This window comes from Drosophila novamexicana, unplaced genomic scaffold, assembly GCF_003285875.2.
Source record: "Drosophila novamexicana strain 15010-1031.04,08,12 unplaced genomic scaffold, DnovRS2.1 tig00000932-arrow-arrow-pilon, whole genome shotgun sequence".
Lineage (NCBI taxonomy): Eukaryota > Metazoa > Arthropoda > Insecta > Diptera > Drosophilidae > Drosophila > Drosophila novamexicana.
In genome coordinates, this window is record NW_020824832.1 from 1,130,306 (window position 1) to 1,147,636 (window position 17,331).

The window sequence follows — 17,331 nt, forward strand, 5'->3', positions numbered from 1 at the left end:
GGATGGGGCAGCAGCTTTAAGAATTTCTGTATACATGTACACACACACACATTCATGCGCGTGTGCTTCGCATTCTAACAGCATGGTAATTTCGACTTTCTTTTGGTAATGCTATTTTAGTTCCTTTTTTTATCATACAAGTACTATATTATTGGTGTGGCTGCTGAGTAGAGGCATAGCAGGTGGTGCGGTCAATTGCGAGTTCGAACCCTGCCAAGGGAACTTTTTTTTTTTAATTTATTTGGCGTTGGAATAAGAGGGTTCAGGGTCAAGAGCTTCCGACTAGAACCTCTTAATTGTTTAAATTACATTATTAGTTAAATTATTATTATTATTTTTAAGTAATAAAATTATATTACGAAATAAAATATTTGTGGTTTTTAAAGATACATTTTATTAATTTTTTTTTTTTAATTACATTTTTTTATTGTAATTAAAAAGTACAAATGGTCTTAATGGGTGAATAAAAATAATATTAATTTAATTTAAAGAAATTGTATATGTAAATATTTGCATCGACTTAAAAATACATATTTTCACACGCATACAAACATAATTGCTTGCACGGCCCTCATAGAGCCGAAGCTGAGAGTACATTCTATTTTTAGCTTTTTCGCTCTTTCGGCTGTGAGAGCGTAATGATAAAGATTTCTTTTCGTTCTCAATTTTCAAAAAATCAAGCTGCATAGTAGCACTTTGTTGTATGGCGTTACTCAACTTAGTCTTTATATTGTCTTTGGTTCAGGGTATCCCCTAGTCAGGTCTAGAACCTCTTACTTGTTTAAGATATCTTAGCCATACTCGGCATTATCTATTTTCCCTGCGCTTCTTAGATACGGGCAAAGCACTATGAGCATTATGAAAAGGTTGGGTCTGCAAGGGTATTATATCTTTGGCGTGCCGAAGATAGACCTTCTCTCTTGTTTTTTTTTTTTAAAATCAAATTCTTAGTATGGCTGTAAGGTATAAACCGGTGGAAAGTACCTTGGTCGGATGAGCGGAGTTTAGAGCATGTAGCTCTAGCTACATTTGATGTTGGTAGAAGCACGTCCAGGGTGTCCTCTGGTGGGCACTCCCGACTAGAGCACTTTTAGTTGTAAAAGTCAAAATTTGGTTAGTTTGGATAGTAATCAATAACTGCGAGAGCATATATTAGAAATACAGTACGACCTCGCTCAACGCAACCTATTAAAATTTGGCCAATTGCGAAAAATGAGGTGGAGGGAAAAATTTTCTGTTAGCCACGGGACCTATTACCAAAAAGCGATGCCTTTGCTAACCATTAAAATTAAAGTAAATCGAATAGTTCTGTGTTCAACGCAAGGATTTCATTTAACTTTATTTATTTTTTGAAAAATCGAGAAATTGTGGTCTGTACTTTTTTACAATTTATACTTTTCTAAACAGCTGTTTCGCGAAGATCTTGAAGTTTCAAAATGTCATTTAGTGGGAGTTCCGTCTGTTCAGTCCATTTAATTCAGGTGTTAAAACCATTAATAACAGTTTGCAATTGCATTTGCAATTGCTTTTGTCTGGACTTTCGATTTCATCCACTTCGCCTGCAGTTGAAGAGTCGTCGCTTACGTGTTCATAAGACCTGTCAATTATTAACTTCATTTAGATGATCGGAAATCGCTGCAATCATTGATTGTTCATGAAGTAGTTCATCTCTTATAAATTTTAACCAGTCCATTGATCATTGGAATAAATCAACATATTTCAGGACTTTTTCATAGCATAAGATCACACTTTACCCCATGCATTTCCCGGCCCGAATTCCGCATTTGTGATGAACTTTCGTAGCGCAGCTTTACTACGTTTAATCCTAGTTATTGTGGATTTATGCACATGATATTCCTGACATATGGATTTAATAACAATGCCGCTATCCAGTTTTTCTACTATTTCACATTTTTGTGCTATTGTAAGTTTATTGACACGTTTAATTACTGGCATATTGTAGGCAGCACGTGTGAATCAACCGATCGCAAAATAAATTCCATCAAACTAAAAGCGCACAGGAACCAGTCATACACACATGCATCATGCGTGGGATTCCCCAATTTATATTTTTCGACAGAGACAATTGAACGAATGAACAAGAGAACAAAAGAAAAGTGGTAAAAACATACTAAAACATACAATTTTCCTTGGAAGTTGGAAGTTAAATGAAATTTTTTTTTTTTAAGTTGCGTTTACAGAGTCTACAATGTTAAGAAATCGGATGTTGCAATTATCGAAGAGTTGCGTGTAACGAGGATTGCGTTGAGCGAGGTCGTACTGTAACATTTTAATCAAATCAGAGACAACAAGAGGTTCTAGTCGCGAGTTCCCGGCTAGGGGATACCCTGAACCATCGTATTATTCCAAGTAGAGGCTACAGCCTTTACTCAACAGCCGCACCACTCATTAAGTCATAATAAGAAAAAAACGAATTAAAATAGCAGCACAGAAAACAATACAATCGCAATTGCAATGCTGTTGATAGAATTCGAAACACAGGCGCATGAATGTGTGTGTGTACATGCATACAAAAATTCTTGGAATTTGTGCTAGCTACCGATCTTAATGAAATTTTCTACAGTCTTATTGTACCATAGAACATTTGGGTATTCTCAAAAAGTCAATTACATTTAAATGTGGCTTAAATTAGTGGGCAATACAAGTTGGGTTATTAACTTGATTTATAGCTCTGCTGTGGTAGCGGGGAGGTGGCGATAGGTATAAAATGAAAAATACTTGATATATATATAACATTCTATAAGCAGCATATCAAGTTTGGTAAGTCTAGCTTTTAATATTTACCCAATATGCTTAAAAAACAGGATGTCAATATCGAGTTGTATCGATTGCTTGGAAACGGAGTAAGTTATCGATTATCGGAAACTAACTCGATAAAATTTCAAGTCTCTAGCTCTTATAGGTTCTGATTTCCTTGGCTAGATCGACTCGGCTATTGATGCTGATCAAGAATATATATACTTTATGGGGTCGGAGGGAGATGCTTCCTTCTGCCTGTTACATGCATTTGCACAAATGCATAATACCCTTTTTACCCATTTTCAATGGGTTCAGAGTATGTTATCGATTTTTAAATGAACAACGGGCGATTCTATCTATATGTTTGATGTTTATTCCGTGCTCCCGATGGTCAAAACTGTTAGTTGGAGGTAGTTACGAGTTTGACTCCACAAGGGCGAACTTATTTTCCTACTTTAATTATTAGTTTTAATTTATTTATTTTAAGGCAAAGAGCACGAAGAGCGCCCTGCAATTGATGCTGGAAGTAGAATAAGGTGTACCAATACTTTTTTGACTCTCGCACTGTATTGACATATGTAAATGAGCATTGACAATGCAAAACAAGAGTGCTCAGCATCGACTTATCTATTAATACTGACCGAGAATGTATATACTTTACGGGGTCAGAGATGTTTTATTTATTTTATATAACAAATTTGCACAAGCACTTTTTACCCATTTGCAATAGGTTCGGGTCATAAAGGTCATATGAAAAGTCTTATGCGGTTTCATAACTGAAGTACGCATATGATTACATAGAAACAGACACTCAGACAAACGAACCGTATATTGATTTTCGGTGACTATGTTATTTTTATTGATATAGTAGGAGCGTTGTCAAAGCAAGCTCTCCGGCGTGTTCTATGCATTTTAAACGAACTGTTCGAGTTGGCTACCATTAATATATTTTAACACAGTGTTCTTACCACTGATCATATAGCTATGAAGTTTTTCAATAAGCTACACGTTCCGAGAAAAATTGATAATGGCGTTATCAAGCATAATTAAAGCTATAGAAAAAGCTAAGAGAGGTTTACTCACCTTGCATGCACCGATCAAAGTTCAGTTGTTTATTTTCGGGCTTTCCAGTAATTTAATTAAGAGCGTTCAGTAATAAATCGTCATGGTTTATCAGTACAGTTTTAAAGTCTGCTTTGACATAATTTACACCAGTGGTATGGACATGGGTACGAGTGTGCAACAAATCCCAGCCAAATCCGCGCTAGTGTATAGCAAACGCCTAGCGTGTCAAAAAGATAAGCAATTGATTATAAAGTTTCTTATCACTTTTAGCCAGGGACTGTATCTATGTACATATATGAAAAAATATTTATAAATTTCTTGCGCGAAAGCGTTTGGTCATCGCGGCAGCACCACCGACGACGTTGGCGTCGATGTTGACAACACCTCAAGTGGTCACTTTAGCCTATAAAAGCTATTGATTCGATTGGCTATACAATTAGTTACCCGCTCGTGCAATTGGCACGCATCTCCAATTACCTAGTGATATTCCCCAGAAAACGGACACAAAAAGGATCAGATTAGCAAGAACTATGGCGCAGCACCATAAACTGGGGCTGCTAAAAGCAGCGTTGCTTTTGCTGCTAGCCACCTCGATTGAAGCTTACTCAAATAATAGCAGAGAATTGCTAACTGGATATTCGACACCAATGCAGACTAGCCTGTCCTATCAATTCTTTGCTTTAGCCACACAAAAGGCTGCTATGACTAATACCACCGGCAGTTCTATGGTACGAACTGGCTCCAAGGATTCGCTTAATAATCGACTCTACGATGATGTTCTCTGCGATAGGGACGTAGCACGAATACGTGACGCCATCCAAAACATGGAGGAGTGGGCTCTAGAATGTAAGCTAAGTATCATATTTAACTTGCACCCAGAACATGGGTAAGATACAAATATAAAACGATATCTAGGTACACCAACACAAATTTGGCATATGGATATTCTTGCCCATTTGCTAATCAAGTTTTCAAATCTAGGATATATCTAACCCCTTTATATACCGCGTGCATATTTCAATTGGATAAAATAGGTTAAATAACGAAATGTGACCATATAAAGTATATATTAATTATCCGCTGTTGCGGGTCGATTGAAGTATATCTTATCCAGTCTGTTTGTCTGTCTGTTTGGGAACGTCGATTTCTAAAATTGGATGCTTTCAATTTTGAATTCTTTCGCTACTTACAAAATAATTGAAGTAAAAGCCTCTAGCTGGGATTGATTATATTCGGACACACTAACAAGGGAACTTGACTGGAATGGCCCGCTTTTTGTTTCTGATTAAGAATATGTATACTTATGGAGTTGGAGAATTCCCTTAAGAGCAAAACAAGTAAGAGTGCTCTAGTCGGGAGTGCCCGACTAGGAGATACTCTGAACCTTCTTCTTTCAAAACGCATCGTGCTAGCCTGCTTAAGCTGTGGTAAATACTTAACCGATTTAATGGGTAGGGAAAAATAACACACAAAAATAAGTATGCAAATTTTTGTTTATTTCGACTTTTTGAGGTCGAAGATGTTTCCTTCTGTCCGTTACGTACATTTCCACAAAATCATTATACACTTGTTGCAGAATCATCAGCTTCATTTCTTCTATGGTTTGAGCTGTGAATTGACTACCAAACTCTCAGACAATCACGCAAAGACTATTTTTTATGAATAGATAGAAATTTACTAGAAATCAAAGGAATCATTATTACAATATGATTTTTCAGATTTTCGTCAATTTCCTTAATCCCAATCCTCTCTAATTTTTTCGTGCGCTCAATTGGCTTGATTAATGGTTCTGTTTGCACAACCTTGTAAATAATCAATCAGAATTTACTAAGTGCAGCAATGGAGCAGTCAATGATAGTATAGAATTTGTACTCCTATACTATAGGCGTATAAATTAGGTAATGAGGCCTATTTTGGTTGTTCTTGAGGCTCATTCATAAGTTATCACAAACTTTAATGGCGCATCGTAAATCAAAATTCAAATCTAAATTGTTGAGCACTATATATTAGTAAACTTTTATATAAACGATTAGATTTGGATAATTAGATTATGATGCAACATTTTCATGTCATATTATGAGCAACATATTAATTTAAATCTTGGCCATACTACAATTTGTATTAATTGAGCATTAGTGTGATTGTGATAATACTTAGTGTTAAGTTCCTGGCCAATTGACAGTTCAATTTGAATCTAATCTGAAATTGTGCTAATGATTGCCAAATATCGCCATTGACTCGTCCAAATCAATTGAATACCCAAAGTAATATCACTCACCAAACAACATACATATAAACTGGTCAACCAGTGTAAAATCACTAATCAAACAACATTAAGACTAGACAATCGGTGGAAGACGCTGGGGCCTCGTATTTTTGAAGCGGCCTGGTCCAAAGTCGCCTTCGCTTTTAATTGGGTTCGAGGCACGCTCACACGCTCAGACAGCAAGAGAGTAAGAAATACATATGACTTGTGTGATAGAACGGCATCGCTGCTCTTTTTTATTCCCTCACACTACAGGAAACTGCTTTGGCTTACTCTCAGTGCTCTTTCCATTTGTGTATTTACCGTTGTACTGTCTGTGTGTGTGTGTGTGTGTGTGTGTGTGTATGTGTCCGCACAAGCAAAAATGCCCACAAATTCAATTTTTCTCAAAAGTCGGTGAAGGGACGAGTAATATTAAATAATGAAAGGGTTGCCACGTTGATGCGAAATTAATTTTAGCTCGTTATCATTGGTAAGGGTAAGCGTTGGCATGTGTTCATTTAAAATATTCTGGATTCGAAATTTACGCGTAGTTGCATATTTTGTACATGAATAGAACAATTTATGCGCTTGTGTGCCTGTTAGTTGCATGCCTGCTTGTCCCTTGCAAATTTGGCAAGATTTGAAGTTTTTGTGATTTCTGAAATTCGAGCTCTACACATATTTCGAGCTCTATGCATATTATATGTTGTTTGGTTAGTGATAATACCTAACATTGTGAACTACCAATTATTAAAAGCGCACTATGTACGCGCTAACATGTACATACATAAAAGAAAATAATATCCAAAAACTTTAAATCTTGTCAAATTCGCATCGAATAGGCAGGCAACCATAAATGCTGGTATGTAAATTAAAAATGGTGTTAGTGTGCGTGCATGGCCGGCCCAAATAAGTTTCCATGCTCACATCTCTGACCCCATTATGTGAACCATATACATACATACATATGTACATACATATGTACATACATACATACATGCATATGTATATACATACATACATGCTTGATGCTTGATGCGCATAAATAGCGGAGTCGATCCTGCTAAGTACATCCGTCTGTCTGTCGCTCCGTCTGTGCGTATGTATGAATTCGAAGATCTCTAGCCTACATACATACATATAAGGTTCAGTGTATCCCCTAGTCGGGAATTTCCGACTAGAGCCTCTTTCTTGTTATACCCTGAATCCATTGAAAATGGGTAAAAAAAAAAGTATAATGCTTTTGTGAAAATGTATATGACAGGCAAAAGGAAGAACCTCAGACCTCTTAAAGTATATATATTCTTGATCAGCATCAATAGCCGAGTCGATCTTTCCATTTCTGACCGTCCGTGCGTATGAAAGCAAGGATCTCAGAACCTATAAGAGCTAAAAACTTGAACTCCCGGGATTCGGGAACTCCCGACTAGGGCAAACGAATTAAAATTGCAGCACATGTGTGGTTTGGCGATAAATAGATAGATACTAGGTATATTTAGGCTATTCAAGAAACTGCAGGTTAAATTTGGCTTGGAAACGGAGAAAGTAATTGATTTTCGCAAACAAGCTAGTTGATAGTTTCTGAGATCCTTGCGTTCATACATACTGACGGACGGACAGACAGACGATTTTTATAGATTGCTTGGAAACGGAAAGAAATTATTGATTATCGAAAACAAACTCGTACTGCGCGGTTAGTAGTAAAACCTACTTTCGAAATTTCAAATCTCTAGATCTCATATCCTTGCGTAAATGCATACGGACAGCCGGGAGGACAGACAGACGAACATGGCTAGATCGACCTGACCATTGATGCTGACCAAGAATAAATGTACTTTATAAAGTAAATATATTCTATCTGCCTGTTACATACATTTGCACATAACCATTATACAAATTTTTCCACTTATAATGGGTTCATGGTATATATGTAAAACCATGGTCATGGTTATGGCGGGTAATACTCGCTTGGTTATTTATATTCATTATACCGATTGAACAAATTAATAAGAATAAAATCAATTTTATTTCTTTTAGTCCCGGATACGTGGGGTCGCCTGCCCGTCGGCTTCTTTTGGGGCCATCTCATTAGCATGGGCCAATACGAAGAGTGCGTAGCGGCGTCAGCAACCTACGGCAACAACCTACGTGGCCAGTATTGTTTGGCACGTTTAAATATAACACAGTTCTACAGCAAAGTAAAGCGCCGGCATGAGGAATTTTCTCGCATTAGTTACAAGCAAACGGATCCTGAGATCTTCGAATTAGGGTTATGTGTGCCCAGCACATGCAGTGCTGAAAAAACTGATTCACTTCTTAAGTACGCAATTTCACATTTTTATGGAAATGATGTCATCGATCTTGATTTTACAATGGTTCAGGAAAAATGGTGTAAATATGATGCGCCGGTCGAATTTCGCGGTGTGGATATATTTGCAATGTGAGTAAAATTAACACGAAAATACAAATTTAAATATAACATCTATATCAATATCTATATCTATATCTATATCTATATCTATATCTATATCTATATCTATATCTATATCTATATCTATATCTATAGCTATATCTATATCTATATCTATATTCTATATCTATATCTATATCTATATCTATATCTATATCTATATCCATATCTATATCTATATCTATATCTATATCTATATCTAATATCTATATCTATATCTATATCGAATATCTATATCTATATCTATATCTTATATCTATATCTATATCTATATCTATATCTATATCTATATCGATATCTATATCTATATCTATATCTATATCTATATCTATATCTATATCTATATCTATATCTAATATCTTATATCTTATTCTAGATCTATAATCTATATCGTATATCTATTATCTATATCTATATCTATAAGCTATAGCTATAATCTATATCTATATCTATATCTATATCTAATCTATATCTATATCTATATCTATATCTATATCTATATCTATATCTATATCTTAATCTATATCTATATCTTATATCTATATCTATATCTATTCTTATAACTATATCTATATCTATATCTATATCTATATCTATATCTATATCTATATCTATATCTATATCTATATCTATATCTATATCTATATCTATATCTATATCTATATCTAATATCTATATCTATATCTATATCTATATCTATATCTATATCTATATCTATATCTATATCTATATCTATATCTATATCTATATCTATATCTATATCTATATCTATATCTATATCTATATCTATATCTATATCTATATCTATATCTATATCTATATCTATATCTATATCTATATCTATATCTATATCTATATCTATATCTATATCTATATCTATATCTATATCTATATCTATATCTAATCTATATCTATATCTATATCTATATCTATATCTATATCTATATCTATATCTATATCTATATCTATATCTATATCTATATCTATATCTATATCTATATCTATATCTATATCTATATCTATATCTATATCTATATCTATATCTATATCTATATCTATATCTATATCTATATATACATATATCTATATCTATATCTTTATCTTTATCTGTATCTATATCTATATTTACATATAATTTCTATGCTTATCAGTGCTATCATTTAAAGAAGCTTAATTTTCGATCGATTGTTTTTATGCCATTAGAGTATATAATAGTAATTGGATGTTTACAAAATTACGCTCATATGCGCGGAGTGTAGTTAAGTTCGGAATTCTTGGTTTGGCCAACAATTCATTCATAAAAGAAAAAGCTTTTTATACTTATAACTTGATTTGTTCATCACATCCTATCACAAATATGTATTTGTTTGTAGTTAGGCACATGGCAAAGCTTGTAATTGTCACCTTTTATTAAGAAATATTTTTTATACCCTGAACCTATTAAAAATGGGTATAAGGGTATATTGTATTTGTGCAAAATCCAAATGTATGTAACAGGCAGAAGGAAGCATCTCCAACCCCCTAAAGTATATATATTCTTGATCAGCATCAATAGCCGAGTCGATCTAGCCATATCCGTCTGTCTGTCCGTCCGTCCGTCCGTCCGTCCGTCCGTATGTATGAACGCAAGGATCTCAGAACCTATAAGAGCTAGAGACTTGAAATTTTAGATGTAGATGCTCCTAGCTCCCGCGCAGATCGAGTTTGTTTCCAATAATCCATAACTTACTCCGTTTCCAAGCAATCGATAAAAATCTACATTGATATCCTGTTTTTTAGGCAATTTTGGTAAATAATAAGAGCTAGAGTCACCAAACTTGCCATATAGCTTCTAAAATAGAATATATATATGCATTTGATGTTGGAAGAAGAGGGTTCAGGGTATCCCCTAGTCGGGAGCTCTCGACTAGAGCCTCTTACTTGTTTTTGGTTCACAAAGTGAAAATGACAAGAATCAATACATCATCAATATACATATATCGAAATGTAAACGTCCCTAGCTGTAATAGTGAACACTTGCTGAATGTATGACATTCTGATCAAGCCTTACTTATTGTAAGTGCACACTAAAAGAGCTTTAGCGTCTTTTGGAAAATATGGGCTAAGAAAGTTATACCGACGAAAAATAAGGTTTCGTCCGACCGACTTTAAACTCATTTTTAAACCCTTAATAGGCCTTTCCCAAACACACTCAGAATCTGGCTATTAAACAATATGGTAAAAACGAGAAAGAAAGGCTATCTTTGGCACGCCGATGATCTAATACCCTTGCAGACCCATCCTTTTCATAATGCTTATAGTGCTTTGCCCATATCTAAGAAGCACAGGGAAAATAGTTAATGCCGAGTTTGGTCAAGATATCCTGATAAACAAAAAAGGTTTTTAATCAAAAACCTTGTTATCGACCGATTGTTCCTATGGCAGATATATGATATAGTGGTCCGATCTTAATGGGATTTTGCATTTATATGAGGAGTATAGTAAAACTAATAAAGGCCGAGCTTGGTCAAAATATCTTGAAAACAAAATGTTTTTTCATACAAGAACTACATTTTTGACGGATTGTTCCTATGGCAGCTATATGATATAGTGGTCTGATCTGAATAGGATTTTGCATATATATGAGGAGTATAGTAAATCTAATAAATGCCGAGTTTGGTCAAGATATCTAGATAAACAAAATTTTGTTTTATACAACTTATTTTCGACCGATCGTTCCTATGACAGCTATATGATATAGTGGTCCTATCCAGCAGGTTTTGACATATGTGCTGCGTGCAACAAAAAATGGGTATTCTGCAAGGTTTCATTAAGATAGCTTTAAAACTGAGAAACTAGTTCGCATAGAAACAGACGGACGGACATGGCCATATCGACTCGGCTGTTGATGCTGATCAAGAATATATATATACTCTATGGGGCCTGAGATGTCTCCTTCTATGCGTTACACATATCACGACAAAATTATAGGACCTTCTGCAAGGGTATAAAAAACAATTTAAAGGGCGTTGGAAATTACTTTCTCTAAAAATAGGCTTTAGACGAAATAAGTTTGATTAGGTCTGTACGCAAACTATAGTTAAATTAAATTTGATAGCATTCTAGAAAAAGAGAAAAAAAAGATAATCATATAGTTGTATATTATCGAGGTGTAGTATAACGTATTCAACAATATGACAAAAATAGTGTACTTTTTTATCACACTGGGAGCACACTTTACGAAGTCGGAATTTTTCGACTGATACATTCTTTCGTACTTGGAACTCAAAATAATATTAAACTCTTCACGCAGCGTATTTTTTTCGCTGATAATATTTTTCTTGCTAGCCAGCAGCGTTTACGATTTTGTGCAGACCCGAAAGGGTGGTAAGTATATATTTATTCAACATATCATCAATAATGGCTAGAAATTTATCAAAATCTTGTTTCTTGCAGCACCTAAAAGACCGCTTTATGTAGCCTTCTCGGTACTGCATAATGCACCAAAGATTTTCACTGTCAAGAAAATTAACAGTCCAAATGTTATCCACTGCCTAAACGGTCTGCGTTGCTTTAGTATGATGTGGGTTGTCTTTGGGCACGGCTACATGACTTTCTACGATCTGCCACACATAAATCGCAACAAATACTATACCTGGTTAGAAACACCTTACTCTATGCTTGTACAGAATGGCTCCCTCTGCGTGGATACATTCTTCTTCATGTCTGGTCTATTGATGTGCTGGGGCGCTTTTCGAGAGATGGAGCGCACCAAGGGCAAGCTGAACATCCCGATGATGTACTTCCATCGCTATATCCGCCTTACTCCAGTTGTCGCTGTCGTGGTTTTGTACATTATGTCACTGTATCGCTATTCCGGTGCCGGACCCATGTGGTTCAAGCTGGGTACGCAAGACCAACGCTGTGCGGACACATGGTGGGCCACACTACTTTATGTGCAAAACTATGCCTTTCCCTACAGCATTGTAAGTAAGACACTTGTTTGGGATCTTTTTATACCCTGAACCCATTAAAAATTGGTAAAAAGGGTATAATGTTTTTGTGCAAATGTATGCAACAGGCAGAAGGAAGCATCTCCGACTCTTGATCACCATCAATAGCCGAGTCGATCTATCCACGTCCGTCTGTCCGTACGTATAAACGCATCTCAAAATCTATAAGAGATAGAAACTTGAAATTGCATTGAACGTAGGGTTTCCTGGTTTGTTTGTTTCCAAGCAATCGATAAAAATCGATATCGAGATCCTATTGACATGTACATAGCTTCTAGAATAGTATATATGTTTATATATATATATTTATTTCAGCTATATATATATATATACATATATATCCAGTATCTTTCACTCCATAGCTATCGTTTCCCCCGCCATCATTGATCTACCAAAGCAATTGTCTATTATTATAGCAATTATCCTATATCACAGTATGTTTCTTTTCTTTTAATTCGTTTTTTTTTTCATAAGCAATGCATTTTTGGTGTGGCAAACGAGCTCGTAGCGCGAGCTGCATTTGGTGATGGTAGAAGAGGGTTCAGGGTATACCCTAGTCTGGAACTCCCGACTAGAGCCTCTTACTTTCTTAATATGATTTTTAATCGACACATTTGTATTATTCACTACAGTGCGTTTCACAGTCTTGGTACCTGGCTGTAGACACCCAATTGTACTTCCTGTCGCCGCTATTCCTTATACCATTATATAAATGGGGAAAAAAAGCACTTATACCAATTGTGATTTTTGCTTTACTTTGTCTTGGCTGCACCGTTGCAACATTCTTACATAACGACTTTACACTATTTCGTGTTCAAGACAATAATGTTGATCTGCGACAGCGCTTGACTTACTACCCGACGCATACGCGCATTCCGACTTGGTTGATCGGAGTTATCTTTGGCTACTTCCTGTTTACGCGCAATCGTGGACGACAGATTCCATTAGCCAAGCACTGGGTAATCATTGGTTGGGTAGTGGCCTTTGGCACTATGCTGGCGGACCTTTGGGGTCCCTTCTGGCGTATCCTGCCGCATACGCCGAACTCTCCACTAATTGAGGGCGCTTTGTTTGAGCCACTAAGCCGCACCTCTTGGGCGTTAGCCATTGGATGGATTGTATGGGCCTGTTACAATGGTCACGGCGGCCTAATCAACGACTTCCTTTCTTGGGGCTTCTTCACGGGCTTTAGCCGTCTGTGCTACTGTATGTACGTCATACACAGAATCGTACAGCTGGTGAATGCCGCAAGGCTCCAAACGGATACCCACTTCTCAGACTATGATGCGGTAAGAGTGTGTAAATATATTTTTTTTCTTACTTCTATATTGTTCTGGTTGCAGATTTTGCGGTGGTGGCACGACTTTGGTATCACACTGACGCTCTCCATCTTTGCAACGTTAGCCTTTGAGGCTCCCATTCTGGGTATTGAGAAGGCAATTTTTGGACGCAGCGACGCCAAGCCAGTACCAAAAAAACCAACACACGTTGACCCATCTAAAGCGGCTCCGATCATCGATCAAGTAACCGAGCCAGTCCCAACCACACAAGTGCTTGATCAAGTGCCAGAAATTGTGGCTTTAGCCAGCCCAGCTGTGGATCCATCCAAGGCATAATTATAAATTTGTAAATTGATTTTTTTTCTTTTGTTTTACGAACGAAAATATTTGTATTATGCATTTTTTTTTTGTTTTATTTATAATATATTAAACTAAATCAGGCTTCATTTCTTTAAAATTGCATGGAATACTATTAGTTCATTACGGATAGTATACCTGTGCGCTTAATATTATCTTTTTAACTGTCCTGTCTTGAATAGCCAGTATCAACTTTATATGGGTAAACAGAAAAAAAGGGCCTAAATACTTCGGTTTGCCAAATAAGTTGTTGTATATCGAATTACTGACCACCCCTTATTATCACAAAACAAATGCAAAGATTTTGACCTTTGATTTTTTAGTCGTACACTAAGTTTCGCCTTTTAATATTTGTACACTTTGCATTTTCAATAAGCACTTTGCTGATTAATTATAACCCTTTACTATCCCTTAAAATCTATATATTTTTGGTCAGCATCAATCGCCGAGTTGATCTTTCCATGTCAGAAGGATGACTCGCCAAATTTGCATGTAGCTTCTACAATACTATTCGCGGATCAGGTATATCTCATTTTATAACTAACGGCACCTCCGCCACTACCCGATAGCTACATATATATGAAAAAAAAAATAGATTGGAATTACCCAATTTTTTAAGCAACAATCTTAATGCTATAGTTTTGATTTGCAAATATCCTAATATCTTTATATAAAAAACTAACGGGTGTAACCCGGGCTTGTCCGTGGTACGTATAAAATAAATGTTCTCAAAAGCTTTGAAAATTTATTTTGAAACTGATCGTTTTCCACCAATAAACCACTGATACGGGTGAAACTTCTCAAATCAAAAAAATGTGAACACATCTCAAATGATTTATCATTAAAATCCTTGGATATGAATTTGAGCTCGAAGCCACCAAATCTTTGACCCCGGCTACGGTTTGGTAAAGGTCTTGTCTAAATTCATTCATTCATCGATTCCACTTGATTAGTAAAAATGTGTGTCCGTCCAGTAAAAAGTTCGTAAGGGGTTAGTTTTGTCGTGGAATGAATTGAACTATTGTATGTAATGAAGGCTTCTTTAATAATTAATTCGTGTTCTGTTAAACTATATCGTTCTTTTCTCTTTCGAAATTAGTCTATAGATCTCGGCAAGGGTTGAGTGGAGTCTTTCCACTGGGGCATTAATGGAAGATTGTTGGAACGACGTGATATGTAATTCAATAGTTGTATTGCCTACAGAAATCTTTGCCTAAATATAAGGAGTATTCCGATCCTTGATCACAACTGATTTTCTTTGGGCTACCGTATAAATTCAAGAATCTACAGACGGATTTAACAATGTTCAAGGTGTACTTTGATGGGAAAGGTAACTATATTTTTATTTATTTTTTTTTTATTAAGATTAACTACAATTAACATTAATATTATAACATTAATATTATAAATAATACTATAATTAATTATATATTTCACTTTAATAGTGTACAAGTCTGTATGTAACACGTCTAAAGATAAGCTGAGCTTTTCGGATTTCTGAAGTTTTAGTTTTTGCGGTTGTCTGTCGTATTTTAATGTCTGGCAGATATCACAATTATTGATAGTCTGCGATAATTTCGTCTTCATGTTGCGAAAATAAAATTGTCTTTTCAAATGTTGTCTCGTCTATTCCTCTATGATTATGAAAAAAAGCGTATTACTTGTTTTTATGTCAAAAGAAAAGTCTGATATAATTCTTCTTACTTTATTTTTGAAGGGTAGGAGAGATGTTGCCTTGGAAACGTGGTCTGCTTGGAATAAAAACTGTATATTAAGTTCGCTTAAAGGATCTTATGGGATGTCAATATGGTTGTCTATTTCTTCATCTGCTGGTGGTTTTCCCGTATGTTCCTGTCTGAGAATTTTATTTTAGCGAAATCACTGATAAATTTTCTAAAATAACCGAGGAGTCCCAAAAACGATTTTATTTCAAGTCTAGCTTTCGGGATAGGAAATCTTTGGAATGCAGCGAATTGGCTGGGTTGGCTGCTTAATACCCTCCTTTGTGACGACGTGTCCTTAAAATTCGAGGAATTGAAATGATGTTATACAAGCGTCCACAATCTGCTCACTCTGTCGCTTCGTCGTCTTTAATTCAGGCGCACACACTCCTATGCGTATAGCTTCTCGCGGTGACAAGCTGGGGTGGGGAGTGTGTCCACGAATTCGCAAAGGAATGTGGATGCGGTGTTTAAGATAGATTTCCCTACAATTCACACAGTATAATTTGTATATATAAAACTGATTGTCCTGACTACCTGATTGGTGATCAACGCACACCCCAAACCGTGAGAGCTAGGAAGCTGAAATTTCAACTGTAGTTACCTTATGTGATGAAGGTGCACGGTAAGATGGAGTTGCGGGACTTTCCATTCTCGAAAAATTTGGAAAAACTTTTTTACGTATTTATATATTTACCATTTAGGTCCATAAAAAAAGGTCACATAAAAAAAAAGTAGTCGTAGATGCCTTCATAAAATTTGTGATATAATTTACAGTTAATAGTACCAGAACCCGGAAAGCCAAAGACGCCTTGACCAAATACTTTGAGCTTTACAGTTGTCCTGTGAGAGTTATATCAGATTGAGGTACATGTTTTACATCGATGAAGTTTGCAAATTTCCCTTTAATCCAATATTTTTACAATGTCAATAAAATCATAAAAAAAAAAACACTTGCATTTATGTGAATTTTTTGCCAATTCTAGATATTTTAAACGTTAAATGTCATGAAACGTTAAATATATATCTTGAAAAACAAAAAGTTGTTCATACAAGAACCTAGTTTTCGTCCGATCGTTCTATGGCAGCTATATGAAATAGTGGTCCGATGTAAATAAGATTTTGCATAAATGTAGGGAGCATAGTGAAAATTATAAATGTCGAGTTTGCTCAACATATTCTGAGAAAAAAAGTTTTCCATACTACAACTTTATTTTTAACCGACTGTTCCTATGGCAGTGGTCCGTTGTTGATAGGATTTTGCGTATACATACATATATGAGACGCATAGTAAAACTAATAAACGCGAGTTTGGTCAAGACATACATATAAAAAAACAAAACAGTTTTTCATACAAGAACCCCATTGATTAATAACACTAACCAAACAACAGGTTGCCTGGTGATTCTAGCTTTTAAAAACCCAAGCGACTTCTCAA

At 35.6% G+C, this 17,331-nt stretch overlaps 1 protein-coding gene across 1 annotated transcript; it reads left to right on the forward strand.

Moving 5' to 3' along the window:
- Positions 1-4,284: 4,284 nt before the first annotated feature.
- Positions 4,285-14,199, forward strand: LOC115765136 (nose resistant to fluoxetine protein 6). Its single transcript, XM_030708534.1, has 6 exons — positions 4,285-4,671; positions 8,111-8,513; positions 11,836-11,909; positions 11,979-12,508; positions 13,168-13,824; positions 13,879-14,199. The coding sequence occupies exons 1-6, from the start codon at positions 4,356-4,358 to the stop codon at positions 14,149-14,151; spliced, it is 2,253 nt and encodes a 750-aa protein (XP_030564394.1). The 5' UTR covers positions 4,285-4,355; the 3' UTR covers positions 14,152-14,199.
- The last annotated feature ends 3,132 nt before the right edge of the window (positions 14,200-17,331 follow it).

Excerpts from the sequence above, each read along its gene's own strand:
- LOC115765136 (XM_030708534.1), top strand. The coding sequence starts at position 4,356 with ATGGCGCAGCACCATAAACTGGGGCTGCTAAAAGCAGCGTTGCTTTTG. Across the intron at positions 11,910-11,978 it reads TGTGCAGACCCGAAAGGGTG|CACCTAAAAGACCGCTTTAT; the intron begins GTAAGTATATAT and ends TGTTTCTTGCAG. Across the intron at positions 13,825-13,878 it reads ACTTCTCAGACTATGATGCG|ATTTTGCGGTGGTGGCACGA; the intron begins GTAAGAGTGTGT and ends TTCTGGTTGCAG.